This window comes from Bombus impatiens, unplaced genomic scaffold (assembly GCF_000188095.3).
Source record: "Bombus impatiens unplaced genomic scaffold, BIMP_2.2 scf_0406, whole genome shotgun sequence".
Lineage (NCBI taxonomy): Eukaryota > Metazoa > Arthropoda > Insecta > Hymenoptera > Apidae > Bombus > Bombus impatiens.
The window spans coordinates 103,777-120,521 of NT_176825.1; the positions used below are offsets into that span (position 1 = coordinate 103,777).

Consider the following 16,745-nt stretch of genomic DNA (forward strand, 5'->3'; position numbering starts at 1 on the left):
GAATGTAATTAAAATTCGATTGTATAAATTCTGTTTTGAAAATTATTTAATCTATATTTCTTCCCCTTTTTCAAACAAATTTAAGTATATTATATTTCTTGATCCAAATTCAATTGTATAAATTCCACTTCGAAAATTGCTGCATTCAACCTATTTATCTTCTTTCTTCTAACAAATTTCTGTGTACTATAAATCCTTACTATTATTTAATATTCCGTATGAAAGGATTAGGTCGTTTCTTCAATATTCATCGTTTTATTACACCATAAAAGGGTATAAACTTTCTAAACAAGTGAAAAGATCGAGAAAAAGAGGAACATGATAAGACACAGTGGCTAATCTATCAGAGTCATCCCTAACGAGATCTACAAGGCGATCGACATGTCGATTGATCTGCGATTACGAACTTTAATATCTTCGGCTTCGTTGTTTCAATCACTTACGCGCGTGAGTATATGTATATAACATGTGATTACTTAAACAAAATCATTGAATATGAACATCTGCCTATACGGAATCTACGAGACACCAGCGATTTAAAGAGACAGTCTTGCGTGTCACCTTGTAGAGATCACCGAGAAACGCTTGCCAGTGTACTGTCTAACGAAGCTTAGCATTCTACTTGGCATTGGACAGTCGCATGTTTCATTATCGATCGTTATAATTTTTTTATCTTTTTTCTTTGTAATTTTTTTTGTTTATTTCTTTTCCTTAAATAATTGCGTTCGATCCTTGAAACCGGAAACGGAAGTGTTTTAGTTTTAGCTAGGTGTGTGTGTCTGTCTACACTGTGTCATCGCTACGGTTCAGTTCGACTACGCTCTCTCGATTCGATGGCTCTCGGTAGGCTCGTTGAACTCGCAAGCCAATGACGTTGAAAACGGAATTTCTTCCTTTTTTTCGTTTTTCTTTTTGTTTTTTCGAGAACAATAGTAAGGTGAATTGCGAGATTTGGAAGGTAGGCTGGTCTTGAGGGTGGGAAGCTTTGAAACGTCTGGTGATGGGTTGTTCGTTCTTCGTATCAGGTCTTCGTAGACCTCTGTGAAATTTTGGAAACTTAGACTTCCACAGATCTAACATTTCGAGTGGATAAATATTTTAGGAAATTGAAAATTATATTAATAATTGGATATTTTATGCTTTAAGAAGATTGAGATTTCGTTTTAGATCTTGCGTTTTGAGGTATAAGATTGGAGCTAGAAAGTCTTGAAGAGTAAAGATCTTTGACAATTGTTTGAGAGTTTTAGAAGTGATAGAAACGCCTATGGTAATTCCTATGCGAGTAAAAAGTTATAGTAATGCCTTTTATACGTTGGTGAAGCTTCTATCTGAAAGATCTTTACGTTTCAAGACTTCATGGATTGTTAGATATTGGTAACATGATAAGTTTTTGTGCAAAAATAATTGGAAAACGTTAAATACGCTTCTTTTTATACAAGACTTCGTTTTTTATCCGATTCACAATATTTAAATAAACCATAGGAATACATTTTCCTTAAGAATAACAATTCAAAAATAAAAAATAAAAAAGTTTGTTTGTAAGTTTTATGTTAATTCATTAAAGATCAACGTTATGTTAACACAATATTTCATTTGCAATACTTCAATTTACATTATTGAATTCTGTTTTTTAACTTGTGGTTATGGAGAACAGCTCTAAGGATTTGTTTAATATTTTTGTCGATATTTCTTTTTCCATTTAGATCCTACAGCTTTATGAAATTTCAGAAGATTGAGCTATTTATAGTACTATGATTTTTTGTCAAATGAGGAAAATATTTGCTGTATCTCTGATTATCTTAGTATCTATAACTCCAGTGCATTGTTTGTAACTTGACAAACTTGACAAAACGATTTTGTAATTTTTTCTGTAAAATATCAAAACGATATATGACTTACATTGTTAACGCATTTCAGTTTTTATCTCATTGCTCGATTTTTGACAAGTTAATGCATAAAATATTGACAGAAAAAGATCTACAATAATTCATCGATCAAATTTAAAACAATCTTTTAGAAAAAACAAAATCTTATATAAGAAAATTCCGTTGAATACTTTTCCATTACTCTTGCACAATGGATCACCGCATTCGCGTTACTATAACTTTCATACGTTAATCAACAGTTTCAAACACGTTTGAAAAAGATTCTTAGCCCATCACCAGATTCGTCCAAAGTGTGCTTCACTTGGAAACGCGGATAATCAGCAAGCTGTCCAGCGAAAAATCTCGCCGCGAACGATCTCGTAGTCGCTCGAAACGAGACATCTGATATGTTAAGATCCGAGATACACATATTTCATGGCGCTACAGTCTTTTTATGTTGTATACTTTTTTATACTCTGGCTCTAGGACAGTTCTGGCATCGTGTATTATTATTCCGTATCGTTTCTCAACCGCGAACGACGATCTCGCAATTCATCATTCATCATCGATCTGACGAGAAAACTGAAAGTTCTTCAATGACTCTCCTTTATTTCTTTTTCTTTGTCCTCTTTTCTTTTAAATCGAACTCCATCTGTCGTTTCTTCGATTTCGCCATGTAAGCCGTGTTACACGCGCGGAGTTTATGTTATCATTTCCGATTTCCGGGCCCCTGATCGTCTTCCGTTTCTCTGCTACCTTGCGAAACCTATTCTCTCGATATCGATACAAAAACTAACTTTGCCTCTTTGTATGTTACTTTTTTTTTATTTTTTTCTGTTTGTTTTTGTTGTTTTGTTAATTCGCTTAATTACGTGTCTCACTCTTGTCGCTTAGCAAATAACGTGCATCTCGAATAGCCGCACGAGTTATTTATTTGTTTTTTTTTTTTTTTAACACTGTGTTTGTTCGCATTTGCTCGATATTTAATCCTAATATTATATTTTTGTTATCCTTCTTCGCCTGCTTCTCTGTTCGTTTTAATATTTCTTCGTATAACATTCGCCTTTGTCTTTTCTTTTTCTGGAAGTCTATGCTCTTTTCGCGGCTGTCTGTATGTACACGTTGTACATAGAGCGATTTTTACAACACATAACGTATCTTATTTTATTTTATGCCTTTTTACACGGTATAATAATATTTCTCTCTTTTTCCCTCCTCTTTTCTGTCGCGCTCTGATCGTTTCATTAGCAGACAGCGGATAAATAGTTATCTATCGATTTTTTTGCTTTTTTTCAGCAGGGATAGCAAAGAATACAACTTCTTTCCTTCCGTTCCTTCTCTGCCACGTTTTCGTTCTACGAATGATAATAACAAGAATAATTATAATCGTGATAATAACCGTAATAATAATCGTAATCGTAATCATAATAATAATCGTAATAATAATAAATCGTTCATCTTCTACTTCGTTCTCGCTCGCCTTTTTTTTTCAATTAGTAACAATAATTCTATTCTTTCGCGCTCTCTCACACTCATTCTCTCTTTAATTTCTCTCTTTCATTTTTATTTGTATAATTAATTACGCGTACACCTTAGGCCCGAACCTTGCTGGCAGATTAGTCCTAGACCGGTTTTTGTGTGTATAGAGTTGATTTCTATAAAAACGTCGGTCATGCGGTCTACGAGTATTCTACCATTTTTTGGGATGCTTTTTGTTTTCGACCCACGGTACGCAAACCGTTCTCTTTCATCCCTGTTACAATGTTTATATATAATAATAATAATCATTATCGTAGTTAGTTATTTTTTTTTTATCGTTATTTATATATATAATATAATATTATTCAGGATGACGTGAGGGGATGTAAAATAATGACAGAAAACTATCTCTCTCTTACATGAAAAATAGGTACTTCTGTTTTCCTCATACGTGTGTAGGTGTATATGTTTACATATGTATATGTATTATGTATGAAACGCATGTATATAATATTCCTACACTCTTACGTGGATATTTATATATTTATATATGTATATATGTACATGTATGCATATCCAATCACATATGCACGAAGGTGTACACATTCAACTAGGAAACGAATGGCACGTTTCGTTTTTTCTTTTTCATTCGCCGTTGTGTGTATGTGTTCGTCGGTGTAATAATTGTATACGTCAATATGTGATCCAGCGTGTGTATACATATTATTTATATATAATACTCCAAAATAACAAGTAACGTTGCTATTTTGTAAATTAGACTCTTAGAGCGTTCGTTTAATTGTTTAAAGAAGAGTATCATTTGCGAACAGATGCGATTCTACAGTTCAGTTGAGCTAGTACGTGGTACAGTGGTTTCTGCGTCTCTTTTATTACTGTAATCTCACTTTTACTTTGTTTCTTCTTTAATGTAATGATCAAATGACAGAAATTCACTGAATAAAATTTTGAAAAGTAACACGTTACAAATTTTAACATCATTTCACAATTTACGATGTAGAGTTAAAATCGAGAGCTGGTGTGTTTTTATACATTTTAAGAATTAAAAGGGAGATGTGCCGATAATAAAATCCAAGTTCAGAAGCCACTGACCCGGAAAATATTCTCTCAGAATCGAGGGTTCTCTTCCTCGCTACGATAAACGCTAATATCAGACAAATTCAACAGTCGCGTTAAACTTTCAAATACGCAAAGAATAACACCGCGCCAACGAAAAACGTACGCGCCAACAGCTACAAAAATAATACAGTTCGATCGTGTATTAAATTCTTAATTCTATTTTATATTCTGTTTTTTCCTTATCCTTTGGAAAATGTTCTGCCGAATCGTGAAATCAATATCAGAGAAGCAACATTATTTTATTCTCAAGGATCGTCATTGTGTCCGAGACTGTCCGTAAATGTATATTCGGTGTCTGTCGGTGTGTCATTCTTCCTCGCGTTTTACAGTTTAAAACGTTACATCGTTAATATCTTGCAGCACTGTATTGACCACTATGCATACTTTATATGTATATTTATGTATATGTATATATGTATGTATATATATATATAATATGTGTGTAATCTGTTTTCTCATCTTTTATTTCTTAGTTTATTTTTTTGTCATTTATTCTGCTTAGTGTTTTTTTATTTTCATTTATGCGGTAGTGGATGTAATAATCATTGCAATGATAACCGGTAACAATAATAATAATTTATTACATAATATTTATACCTTCCTTTCTTTCTTCTATTTTGTTTGTTTCTTTTGTTTTGTTCGCTTCTTATAATACATCGCGTGTCTTTCACCCGAATAAAAAGATACTTATCTCTCGCTCTCTCTTTCGCTCTCTCTCGCGTTCCACTTACTTAATTTTATCTCTCATTCATTGACGTTTGTGTTACATTTGTTTTATATTAGCCGTGGCAGCCCAAAGAACACTCAACAAGTTAACACGATCTTTGGGCCTTCGATTTAGATTTGTTTTATAATATTAATTTTCTCTCTTTTGTAGAACGACTTAAATTTCTTCACTCGATACCCCGTTTGTCCTCAAAATTGTAACCCTGAAAAATTCTCACACATTCATCCATCTCGATTCCCGTGGCGCTAGATCCTTTCTCTTCTGTTGGCGTCTCAGCACGGTCTTCCGAAACCCCGATTTTTAATTGAATAGATCTGTTGACAGCGATTCGATATCGGCAATTTGTCCACTGCCCCGAATCGATTTGAGACGTATTTTCTATTTATTATTAAGATTTTCCATTTCGAAAATAAAATAGCATAGAAGCGAGTTCTGAATCGCAGGCGTGTTCCTTCAATCTCAAAAATTAGGACAGATTAGCCGCGATAAATGGGACATCCTCTTCGATCTTTCTTTTCCTTTATCTTCGTTCAAATTCCCTTTCGATTGCCAGCTCTTATATTACACGTTGCTTCTTCCTTCTTCTCTTAATCTTACTATTCGTTCGGTCACTCGCACGGGACTATCCAACGATACGAAGCTAAAGTTAAAACACGTTAACAAACTTATAACTGGAATACCCCTCGTTTCACGAGTTTCTCTCCCGTCCTCTTCAATATGTTAGTTAGTTGTCTTAGAAAAGAACCAAAAACAGAATCCTAATCGTTCGTGTGTAGGTTATCCTCTTTCTTGTTTTCATACCCCCCCCCCCCTTCGCCCCTGTGTTTCATCATTTTTTCCCTAAAAGTGCGAAACGTACGGCTTTTGCAAAATCACAGAGAAATTTACGCATCGTTTAACACTGTCGTTTAGGATTTTTCTACCTAGTCCACGATGGGCTCTACATATGCTCTATAAATTTCTAGGCCTGCTCTTCGTCGTCGTTGAGGTCTTCATCCAGTCGTCGCATCAGTTTCTGTTCGCTTTATGGTTGCGACGCCTGCGTCGATGAAGAAGACTCGCGGCAGGAATTAACGGCTCCGTGTTCTCCGATCGATGGCACAGCTGTCTATCTGTTTATCGATCCTCTTCTTCTTCCTTTGTCGAGCACAAGATCCTCCGTTGAAAATATTTCTCGATCGTTTCTCTATCCTCATGCGATCGTTTCGTGACAACGAAGGACAACGATCGTAGCTAACCCTCCACAGTAATGTTTTCTGTTCTTCTTCTTTTTGTCGGTTGCTTCGTTTATTGCTGTTGAGGTTGAACGTCTTGTAGACGGGGAAAATAATAGCGTTACGCCTAAATGATGGTTTTACTTTGTGTGTTGTGCCGTGCCATCGCTGGAGAACGTCGGTATTCTCTTGGTCCGCGCGATTTTATGCATAGATCCTGGACTAGAACGTGCCGTCAGGTTAATATAAGAAGGCGCTAGAAACCGATCGCTAGAAGACTACTGGCATAGCGTATATCTATGTATAGATTGCTTCTAGTGTAGCGTCCAGGATCTAGGCTTAAAACGGCTGCCAACGATCCGATCGACAGTGTACAACGCCACTGTCGCTCATGGAGCCGTTAGTATCTCTCTGTATGCTAGTATAACGAGTGTCGTCATTGATACGAATCCTTGTGGAAAGTGTCGCTCTTGTGGAAGATCCGTCGTCCCTCTCGGGAGAGCTCCTGACTCGCGAAATTATTCTCAGACTTTGGTCTGGGCAACAGACAAGCGGGAAGAGTCCTCAGCTCCATGCTGTGTACCTGGAATTTGGAACAAATGAATTTCATAATTTTTCATGTAGTTATTAGAAGAAAAAAAAGAAAAACAGTCGTTTCATCATACTCTGTGCGCCGAGCTTTAAAATTTACGGCTCTGTAATATTATACAAAATTGTTTAAAAACTATAAAGCCATATATGTCTGAACTTTTTTTCTATAAATGATATTTTATAACGAAATGAGGCAAACAAGTCACTTTTTGATTGATAGATTGAATAGATTTTATATAAAACTGATAATAATTGACGTAACCTTAAGATACCTAGCGTGCTTTTTTAAGAAATTGCGAATGAACTTAATGGTCATATAAAATTGTCAAAAAATCTATCGATTATGGCTAGTAGCAATTTTGAAAAATATTTACCGATTCTTCACTGGCGCTAGCATGCGCAGCTTGCTCAGCGAGCGCGTTCACCACGGCATTTATCGTCTTCGACTCGCTTCCAAGATCCTCCTCGCGGTGGGCCACCAGATTCGGATTCTTGCCGATTTTGTTCAACCTATAGAGAGAGCACAATTAAGCGTAGGGAATGTTGCACAGAACACAACCAACGATTATTCACATCGATCGACTTACAAACCGTTTAGCAGTACAGGTAATTCCCTAAAAAATCGATCGTTATTATCCCACCGCGACTTGCAACAAACTTTTTTATTATTCGTTTCTAATACCACTTGCACCGCTAAAGGTTTTATAATGTGAGGTACAAGACTGGGTAAAAGAAAGTCAGTAGCTTTGAAATGCGCCCCGCAGAATCACATTTTTGCGTGTGTTTATAATTTTATCGATTTAATCCCTCAAAAATGGACAAAGAATTTGGGAATTTGAAGAAGAGAAATAGTGTTTTTATATAAATGTTAGAATTGTTCATGATTACGGTATAGAGGTAACGTCGTTACGATATTATTGTCACAGTTATCGAAATTTATTAGAATTTTCAGTTTCCAAATAGTATTTTGATTAAATCTTTTGTCTTCTAAATGGCATAGGAAAATATATAAAAATATACGATGAAGTGTTGAAAATAGATTAGTCTCCTACAAAATAATTTTTTTTATTTTCAAATAACTCTTCTTGAAATAAATGACCGATTTATGGTTAGTTTATAGGATAATTTATTGACACTCACATACTGTAAATTTTAAATCTTGATTGTTGTTTGAGTTTATACTCTTTATTACAGTTATAATTCATTGGAGTTTATATTGAGGGATTAAAACGCCCAACTATTTAAACTCAGAGTGAACCATAAATTTGATAGATAAGCTATAGCAATGTAACCAAAACAGATTCAATAAGAGAAACAATACTGGTGCATAAAAACGACAAGAAACGCTACTGCAATACTGTTATCGATAAAAGTGCATCAATTACTTTGATCAATAAATCATAAAATTTCTACCTAGAACAAAAGAGAAGTATGTGACTCTGCGGAGATGCGGCAAAACCGAGAAATCCAGAACTGATTTATAAAGTATGTTTGCAAAATTATGAATACAACATTACTATGTATAGTGAATGTGTCAAGAGTGTGAAGATATTTTGTCGCGGTGTTCCAAGCTTTCTTCTTTCTTTTCGAACGGATGAAACCCCGTTCGACTCTCGTGCCATTTCTACAAACACGATCGCTTGTCGAACGGGGAATCGCGTGTCGAGAGAGAATATTCACAAAAGAAAAAAACGAAGTTGAAAAAAATTCTCAAAAAACCCTCTCGATTGATTGGGGACGAGTATCTAACGGATACTCGTCCCTCGATCGCAAGTTAGTGCGCTTTTCGTTGTAATACTTTCTCCCCAAGAAAACAAAGATTCTGCACTGTCACGTTCAATAAGAGAGATTCTTCAATCGCAAAAAAGAACGTCCAGCCAAATAAGATTCTTTATCATTTTCATTTTTGTGTGTGTAAAGTGTATGCAAAACAAGCGTATCGAGTTGAAAACCAGCACAAACAAATACGAAGGAAATTATATCAGACTAATAATAATCATAATAATAGTAATAATAATAATAATAAGAAGAAGAACAAAGATGTGTTGAAGAGATAAGCGAATATGAAATGTTTTTAGATAGCAATAATAATAATAATAATAATAAAAATAATAAAAAAATTAACATAATAATAAAATAAAGATAATAACAATAAGAATGACTGATAGAACTCGCTTTATCGGACAGTACACAATGTTCAACAAAATCAACATGGAAGTGGGAGTGATGATTGACATCTATTAGCACACCAACTCGATAGAACAAACCTAACCAAAGCTTATACCTCTCGGCGGCAACGCTTTCCATCGTTCTGCGCATTAATGGATACTGGTCCAGCACGGCGTTGAAATGATCCACCGAGAGGCTGAAGAGATTGCAGTAGGTCTCGGCACGGACCGAGGCTACCCTCCTCGCGTTCGTCAGTAGACAGATCTCGCCAAAGTACGAGCCATCTGACAGCGAAGTTGCGACCTCGCCGTTCGCCATCACGATATCGACTATGCCTTCTTGTATGAAGTACATTTTAGAGCCGATCGTACCTTCCTTGATGATGATATCACCTGTAAAATTTTGTCGCTTCGCTGTTATTAAGAGATCTTCCTCAAATTTAATATTGCAACGTGCCTGTTGCTCGAACGTTGACTTTTGTTCGAGGAGAACGTAAGATTTTAATGTTAGATGAGGTTTCAAGTTATACGGAGAATTGGTCGTTTTTCTTTTACTTTCATGGCTGTATGCATGCGTATATATGTGTGTGCAGTAGGAAAAATCATTTATGTTTGAACTTTTTCAGAGTTACGTTAGTCAAAAGTTTATGTAAGGAAGTTGTTTCTTGCGAGGTATAGTAGATTGAAGTTTAGATTTGAAGAATTGATATTCTCATCGTTGTGTTTCTTAAGTAACGTAGTTTGACTATTGTTCGAGAAGTTAGTTTAATAATAATTTAAAAGACAAATCAGAAAATAACTTTCATAGAATATGTCTTTGGAATATTTTTATCAAATCGATATTTTACTAAATTATAAATCTCGAAATTCATTCGTTGTAACGATAATACCATTTTAAGTTCCCTCGATAGTTCAAGAAGTTTCTCTACTTGCTAGTATAAAGATTATTTTCAACTCTAACGATTCAGTCAAGTAACTGATACTTACCCGGCTGGAAGACTTCGTATCTCAGTTTGGTAACGACATCCGAGACAAAGTTGGAATCGGCGTTGGCAAAGAATGGCACGGACGCGACTAACGATCTGCAGTTGTAGTTGATCACGTCCTAGAACGAAACGGGAACACGTTAGGATTTGTTGAAATCGGGCAATTAGTAGACCATAGTCTCTCGTTCTGATGCTCGTACTTCTCTTAATTTCTCCGACAGCTCTCCGAGGATCAGTTCCTCGTCGAAGAATTTGCCCTGGTAGCGATGCTCGAAATATTCCGTGATCCTCTGTCTCATTTCTCGTGGTAACTTTCGATAGGCCATGTATTCCTCTACTTGTTTAACCTGGTTCGAGTACAATCGTTAATTTCTATTCTTAAACATCTTATTCTACGCTTTGAGCGTTAATTAATTTCATTTAGGAAGATTCTTAATCGAATTTGTACTAAAGAAGTACTTTCTGTGCTCGATGGTTTTTAGCTAATTAAAACTGGCATTGATAAAATTTATTATAAATGTCGATGTTGGTTGGTGGTTTTGGACATTCTGACATTTAAACACGAGAATTTTGAATTTTGATAGAATAGAAAAAATAGATAGAACAATAAGATAAATTCTTTTCTTCGTATTGTCCAGTGTTCTATGATATATTATTTTAATTCAAGTATTGTTTACGATTTTATAGTGTTGTCAGACTGAAAGTAAAATATTCTTCGTTATACGTTACACGAAAGACACTACTAGCAATATTCCGACCATGAACTCTAGAGAATTTGACACTGATAGTAACGAGAGTCAGAAAGGTGAAAGTGCAAAGATTTTCTTCAATGATTCGCGGCTCGCTCGTCGAATATTAAATACCTTCTCGCGGTATTGTCTCCTGGAGGAATCGAGCGACTGAATGAGATTCGTCGCGTGTCCAAGGAAAAGTGCATAACAGGTAGCACCGCTGATCATACTGAGCATAGTGAGCCACATGTCGGTCAAGGATTGCGGTGGAAACCTTCCATATCCTATGCAGAGCATGTGTGACATGGCCTTGAAAAGGGCCCATGAGTATTGTTCCAGCCAAAATGAGTCCTGAAAGAAGACGATAGTAAAATATTACGACGGTGACCTGTCGTAAAAACATCAACTTTCTCTACTTTTTGTTTTGGTACAAAAAATATTATAATTATCTTTGGACGTCATATTTTTTATAACTATTAGCGATAGTATATTGTTATTATTTCCTTCTTTAAAGAAAATAGGTTAAGAGATCGTTATTTTCCTTCTTAGTTTTTAGTCAAGGCATACCAGATTCGAGGATAACGATAGAATAGGCCTATTATAAAAGTAAAAGCCATTAGCAGACGAAAGAATTGTAAAAGGAGGGGTTTAAGGTACGTCTCTTGTTTTTCAGAATCCTTCATTCCGCTTTCAAACTTTTCACGAAATAAGCCATTCGTATGAAAGAAACTGCGAGGAGAAGAAGAAAAGTTTATTTTCCATTATTTCTGTTTTCCTCAGAAATTTTCTTATTAAATGCTTCTTCAATCTGAATTATATTTTAAGGAAGATGACAGTGGTTCTCCAGATTGGATCTTCTTCGCAGTGTTCAACATCCAACCTCATCAAATTCGTCAGAATTTTATTTTATAATAAGTACTTTATAAAAGGAGAAAACGGGACAAGTATACATAGAGAGAAGGTTAGATTTCAAACGAGCGAGGATCTCAAATTTTGTCGAGCTCGTCACAATACTTACTTGTAATTCATTGATGGCGACCCATGAGTTACTAGGAAACCCTTGGAGCATTGGGACCAGGAATTGTAGGCAGCCACTCCAGTGACCAATTAGGAGCATCATGCAAATCAGGTTAAAAATCCGCATGAACACCGACGCCATATTCAGGAACTGCCAACAACAACGACAAAGGTTTATTCTCGTGCCAGCATCGGGCGCCAGGATGTTGTTCACACTTCAGTTAAAAACTTCTCTCGTTATCCAAAGCTCCGGTTGCGTAGTGTACAGCAAATAAGCGAGTGTTGCACAAAAACGCGTCAAATATTAATTCACTGAATACATTGTCAAAAAAAACTATCATAGTCCAAATATTTATCCAAACGTCTGAGTCAAGGGCCAAGTAAACTACCTAACGTTTCGACGTTCAGAACCGAAACAGTCATCCTTTTCTTCGACATAATGCCATTATTATTAATTATTCTTTATGCCGATATGCCTGTATAGTTATCAGCCGCGACATAAATCGTAGAAACTTTTTATGTCTATAAAAAATCTTCAATGCTTAGTTTATCTTAATCTAGAGAAATTTTTATGGATTTCTCTTCTCTTAATTTATACAAATTTTATATTTCTACGCGTAGAAAAAACGAAGCTTAAGTAATTAAGGTATTTTCATCTTTTTTCATATTTAGGATAGAAGGAATTTTTTAATTCGTGATTTAAAGAATGAGACAAAATTTCGAGTCTGAACGCGAACGATTTCAGTGTTTTTCCTCTCCTAAGTAGTTTTCGCTGTTCATACTTTCGGGTTTCAATTTTCAGTTCAAAAAGCATGCTACATTAGAAAATACGCATCACGTGGCACACAAAAAAACAAGTCAATGTAACCTAAAGAACGTTTATAATAATGATTACTCTACGAATGCTCTAACAGATGAAACAAAAAGGAAAAATATATATACATATATATTGTATACAACATATGTATATATATATGTATCAGTCATTTGCACTGTTAGGCTAAGATTCTCAGACTTGGCTTATGGACCAGACATGTTCAGGACAAGTTCTGGCGTTCGATAATGATTTCAAATCGACGATCGATCGTGCTCGATCAACTGTGAACTGCAAACTTTTCGGCTGAACAGTGCGCCATAAGCACGATATGGGAATCCAAGTCCTCACTAAGAAAAGAAGCTGGAGACGGCGGAAACCATTCCGAAGGGAAGAGAGCTGACCCACTAAATAAAATTACTGTATAACTTTTGTTTTTAGTAAACGATATTCTAATTTTATCAAATATTAAATAATATTTTGATATTATAAAGTATATAAAGAGGAAGGAAAGCTGTCCATAATTATTGAAAGTGAGTAACATTTTTTGCTTCCAATTAATATAACTTTTGTACTTGATAGTAAATATATTTTATTACGGTATTTTATGATAAATCTGAGTCTTATATGTGGCACTTCATATATTAATATATCATATTTCTCATATATAATTTTGTAAAATTTTATCAACTATGACTTGATTGTTATATGCTTGTTTTAATAATTGAATAACGACAAATATGATGATAATTATTTATTCACTGTTATGGGAGCAGTACTACCATTTCCATGTCCCAATATTTTACCAGTATCATATAATTACTATAATTTGTCCTAATTTTGGAGTCAATTGAATTATTCAATTCATTATTTTGGCAATAGTAGTTCTATTTTCGTAGCCCAATATGAAATTTTAACATGAAGGCTTATCGTATATTATGGCATGTCCTTATTCTAAAGCCAATTGTACGAAAAATAGTGACAAATATTTATTCATTATTATAGAAGTCACACTCTCGTTTGTCAATTTATATTACTCAATATATTGTAACAATATCAGTATTTTTATAGAATATTACAGTAAATTAAAAAATTTTTTTAACAAATAGGAACATGCGAATAATTATGAACAGTATCAATAAGGTAAAAACATACACACGTATTCAATAACACGTAATTTTTTAACTGGAAGTTCCGGGGAAAAATTGGCTACCGCTTTTGAAAAATCACAGTAATAATCGAAACAAAATTCTACAGGTAGTTCTCGCCTGTAACGACACATCGTTTACCCGTGTTTAACTAAAACTATGTTTCCAATTAAAAAAAAAGTTTATCCAATATCAAAAATACTCAGATAAACTCTGTCAATCGATTCCCAATAAATTCCGCCAATAACTTTTGTTCTTTAAACTTCAAAATGGATATCGAACTGTTTCACGATTTTCATTTACGCGTCACCGCGGATCTGTGTTTGTACTACGATCGCGAAATCAATTGGTCGAACGGTTGATGCAATGTTTCAATAAAAAATTTACCGATACATCGGTTAACGAGCTGATCAAAGATTCATTAGCGGCGAAGAAAACGGAATAAATCACGTTGAATTATTGCGGGGAGAGTTCGTTTTTTCCTTTAGGAACACGCGCCACGTCGAAATTTCGACGCGAGTGTAACGTTTATCGAATTATTCATGCAATTCGACCGCTCTGAATCTTCGACGGGTGCGATTTGAATTTCAAAAACACGAACGAAGTCACGCTCGACGCGTTTTTACTTCCGCGCGGAATGCGTCGAGAATTATTTACGACTACACGATTGGCATTATTAAAGAATCGACACGTATTTCGCCCTATTTACGAGCGGTTTGCGACAAACAAGTAAACCACCGTCTATTTTCACTCGTGAAACGAGGTCTCGCGAAGTGGAAATGCCACCGTGAATCTGAAATTTTTTTAGAAATCACGATAAAGCTTCGTTTTTATGCAGACACGTATAAACAAATAAATTTTTGTTCATTTTTTCGAAACACGATTTTGTAAAGAGTAGATATACTCTGCAAATCTGAAATTTTTCGAGAAATACTATAAAACTTCGTTTTTACGAAGCCGTGAGTAAACAAACTGCAGTTGACTTTTTACGCGAAGCTTAGTTTTTTATACCATTGTAAAATACCATCGTAAATCCAAAATGTTTTGAAAAATACGATAAAAGAACATCGTTTTTATATTGAAATAAATAAGCAAATCGTTGGCTACTGTTTGTAAAACACGATTTTTCAAAAAGGAAATACCATTGCAAATTCGATAAATCTTCGTTTGTATAAAGAAATTTTACGTTCAAAACTATATAAAAATATTTCATCGTCACGTTTGACAAACTTCCTGAAGTTTTTGTTCGTAGAACATAATCCTTAGCATACAAAGGCGTGGACTTACTTACGGACCTCAATAAATATTTTCTTAATTTTTACTTATTAATAACTTCTTAATACTTTTGCCAAATATATTGTACATGATTTTTCTATACCTATGTTTCATTCACAAATAGCAGTAAGTAAGCATAGACAAAATAACATCTGAAATGACGTTTGCATAAATGTTAAAAAACTCCAAGAGAAGTGCTGTCGTTTGTTAGTTTTCTTCTTTTTGTTTTGTTTAGTAACTAACAGTAAAACGATTGCGTATTTGCGTCAGAATAAATAAGAGCGAGTGAGTTATTAAATATTTCTTAGAAACTATGTACATCTTTACGTCATTGAACACCGTTATCATATATTGGCTCGCGAATAAAACGATAATCGTGATAATGGAACTTGCACTATCACTCGAACGTATCCGAAAACTTACATATCTTTAACTATAGCTATACAATTTAATTTAATTTGAAATCAGAAATAAACGAAGTTACGATAACGGAATTTACGTGTGATGCTACTCAATTGATTTTTAAAAATTAATGTGCAAGAAAATTGTCATTTGTAATTGTTATATCTTTTTTCGTTAAAGCTAACTTTCAAATTTTTTCATTTTTAGATTATACGACATATAAAGAATGTTCTTGTAAACACAGATAGAAAGACTTTCAAATTTAATTGAAGCTATGATATTTAAAATCGTAAATTTATTTACAACGTTATTATTTATCACACACTGAGTATGTGAACGCGACAGTCAAAATAAACATTTCTATTTAATAATATTCACAAGTTCTACTAATATTTTGATCAACTTCAATGCGCCTATAGTTATGACGAAGCTTCGATAATACGAATTAGCATAACGATAAAAGAAAGCATAGTATCATTGAATCTCTTTTGGCGTAGAACTTCGATAATACCACTTTAATATGCTAAGGATTAAAAAACCTTGATTTATATTACAATGTCACAATGAAATTTCTCTAACAATTAACCTATTGCTATTGCAAATTCAATTGTCTATTTAAATATTTAATCGCCAGGGTAATTAACAACCGATCATCGATCAGTCTAACAAGTTCTCAAAAATTTCATCGAATCATCACCGAAGCTTAAAAAAGTGTACCCATGGAGCTGCATAGAAAAAGTTAAACCAATTAACCCGAACGAGTACCAGAGCACCGTCAAGATTTTTACGAAGTGGCACAAATTTCATCAGTAAACAGATAAATCAAGTTCTGCTGTACAAACGAGCACTTATCGTTCTTCAAAAAATTCGTTTGATCTTTCCCCGCAATCCAGTGACCTAGAATCGAACTAAAAAAAAGAAGAAACAAGGAAAAACTAGCAATAGAAAAAAAGAGTAAAAAAAGAGCATTTTTAGAAATCTAGTTGGCAATTAATTTGGCTCTCTAAAATCCCATCGAGAGTGCTCTCCGCGGCCTCCAAATCGATCCAGGGTCTAAAGTCTAAGGATCGGTTTCTGGGGTTCGATGATGTGCGTATCGTGTGTATATACAGCACACGTAACGCGCACGCTCGCGTGTTTCCGTTTCTTCTTGTGGCGAAAACGCGCGCGTGCGCGCGTGCCAAAGGAAGC

The 16,745-nt window shown here is 34.7% G+C and overlaps 1 protein-coding gene across 9 annotated transcripts in view; it reads right to left on the reverse strand.

The window, feature by feature from the left end:
• Window positions 1-902: 902 nt before the first annotated feature.
• The window catches only part of LOC100749002 (potassium/sodium hyperpolarization-activated cyclic nucleotide-gated channel 3), a 213,576-nt gene continuing 197,733 nt past the window's right edge, over window positions 903-16,745 (reverse strand). For 4 of the 9 annotated variants that reach the window (XM_033321196.1, XM_024368232.2, XM_033321195.1 and 1 more), the window contains 7 exons: window positions 11,917-12,066; window positions 11,031-11,249; window positions 10,368-10,514; window positions 10,169-10,286; window positions 9,286-9,574; window positions 7,388-7,523; window positions 6,859-7,005 (listed from right to left, as the gene is read on the reverse strand). In XM_033321196.1, the coding sequence (XP_033177087.1) occupies window positions 6,859-7,005; window positions 7,388-7,523; window positions 9,286-9,574; window positions 10,169-10,286; window positions 10,368-10,514; window positions 11,031-11,249; window positions 11,917-12,066 (1,206 nt within the window). Of the gene's footprint in view, window positions 7,006-7,387; window positions 7,524-9,285; window positions 9,575-10,168; window positions 10,287-10,367; window positions 10,515-11,030; window positions 11,250-11,916; window positions 12,067-16,745 lie in introns of all 9 variants that reach the window. The other 5 variants (XM_024368233.2, XM_024368230.2, XM_033321193.1 and 2 more) reach the window with 2 other exon arrangements.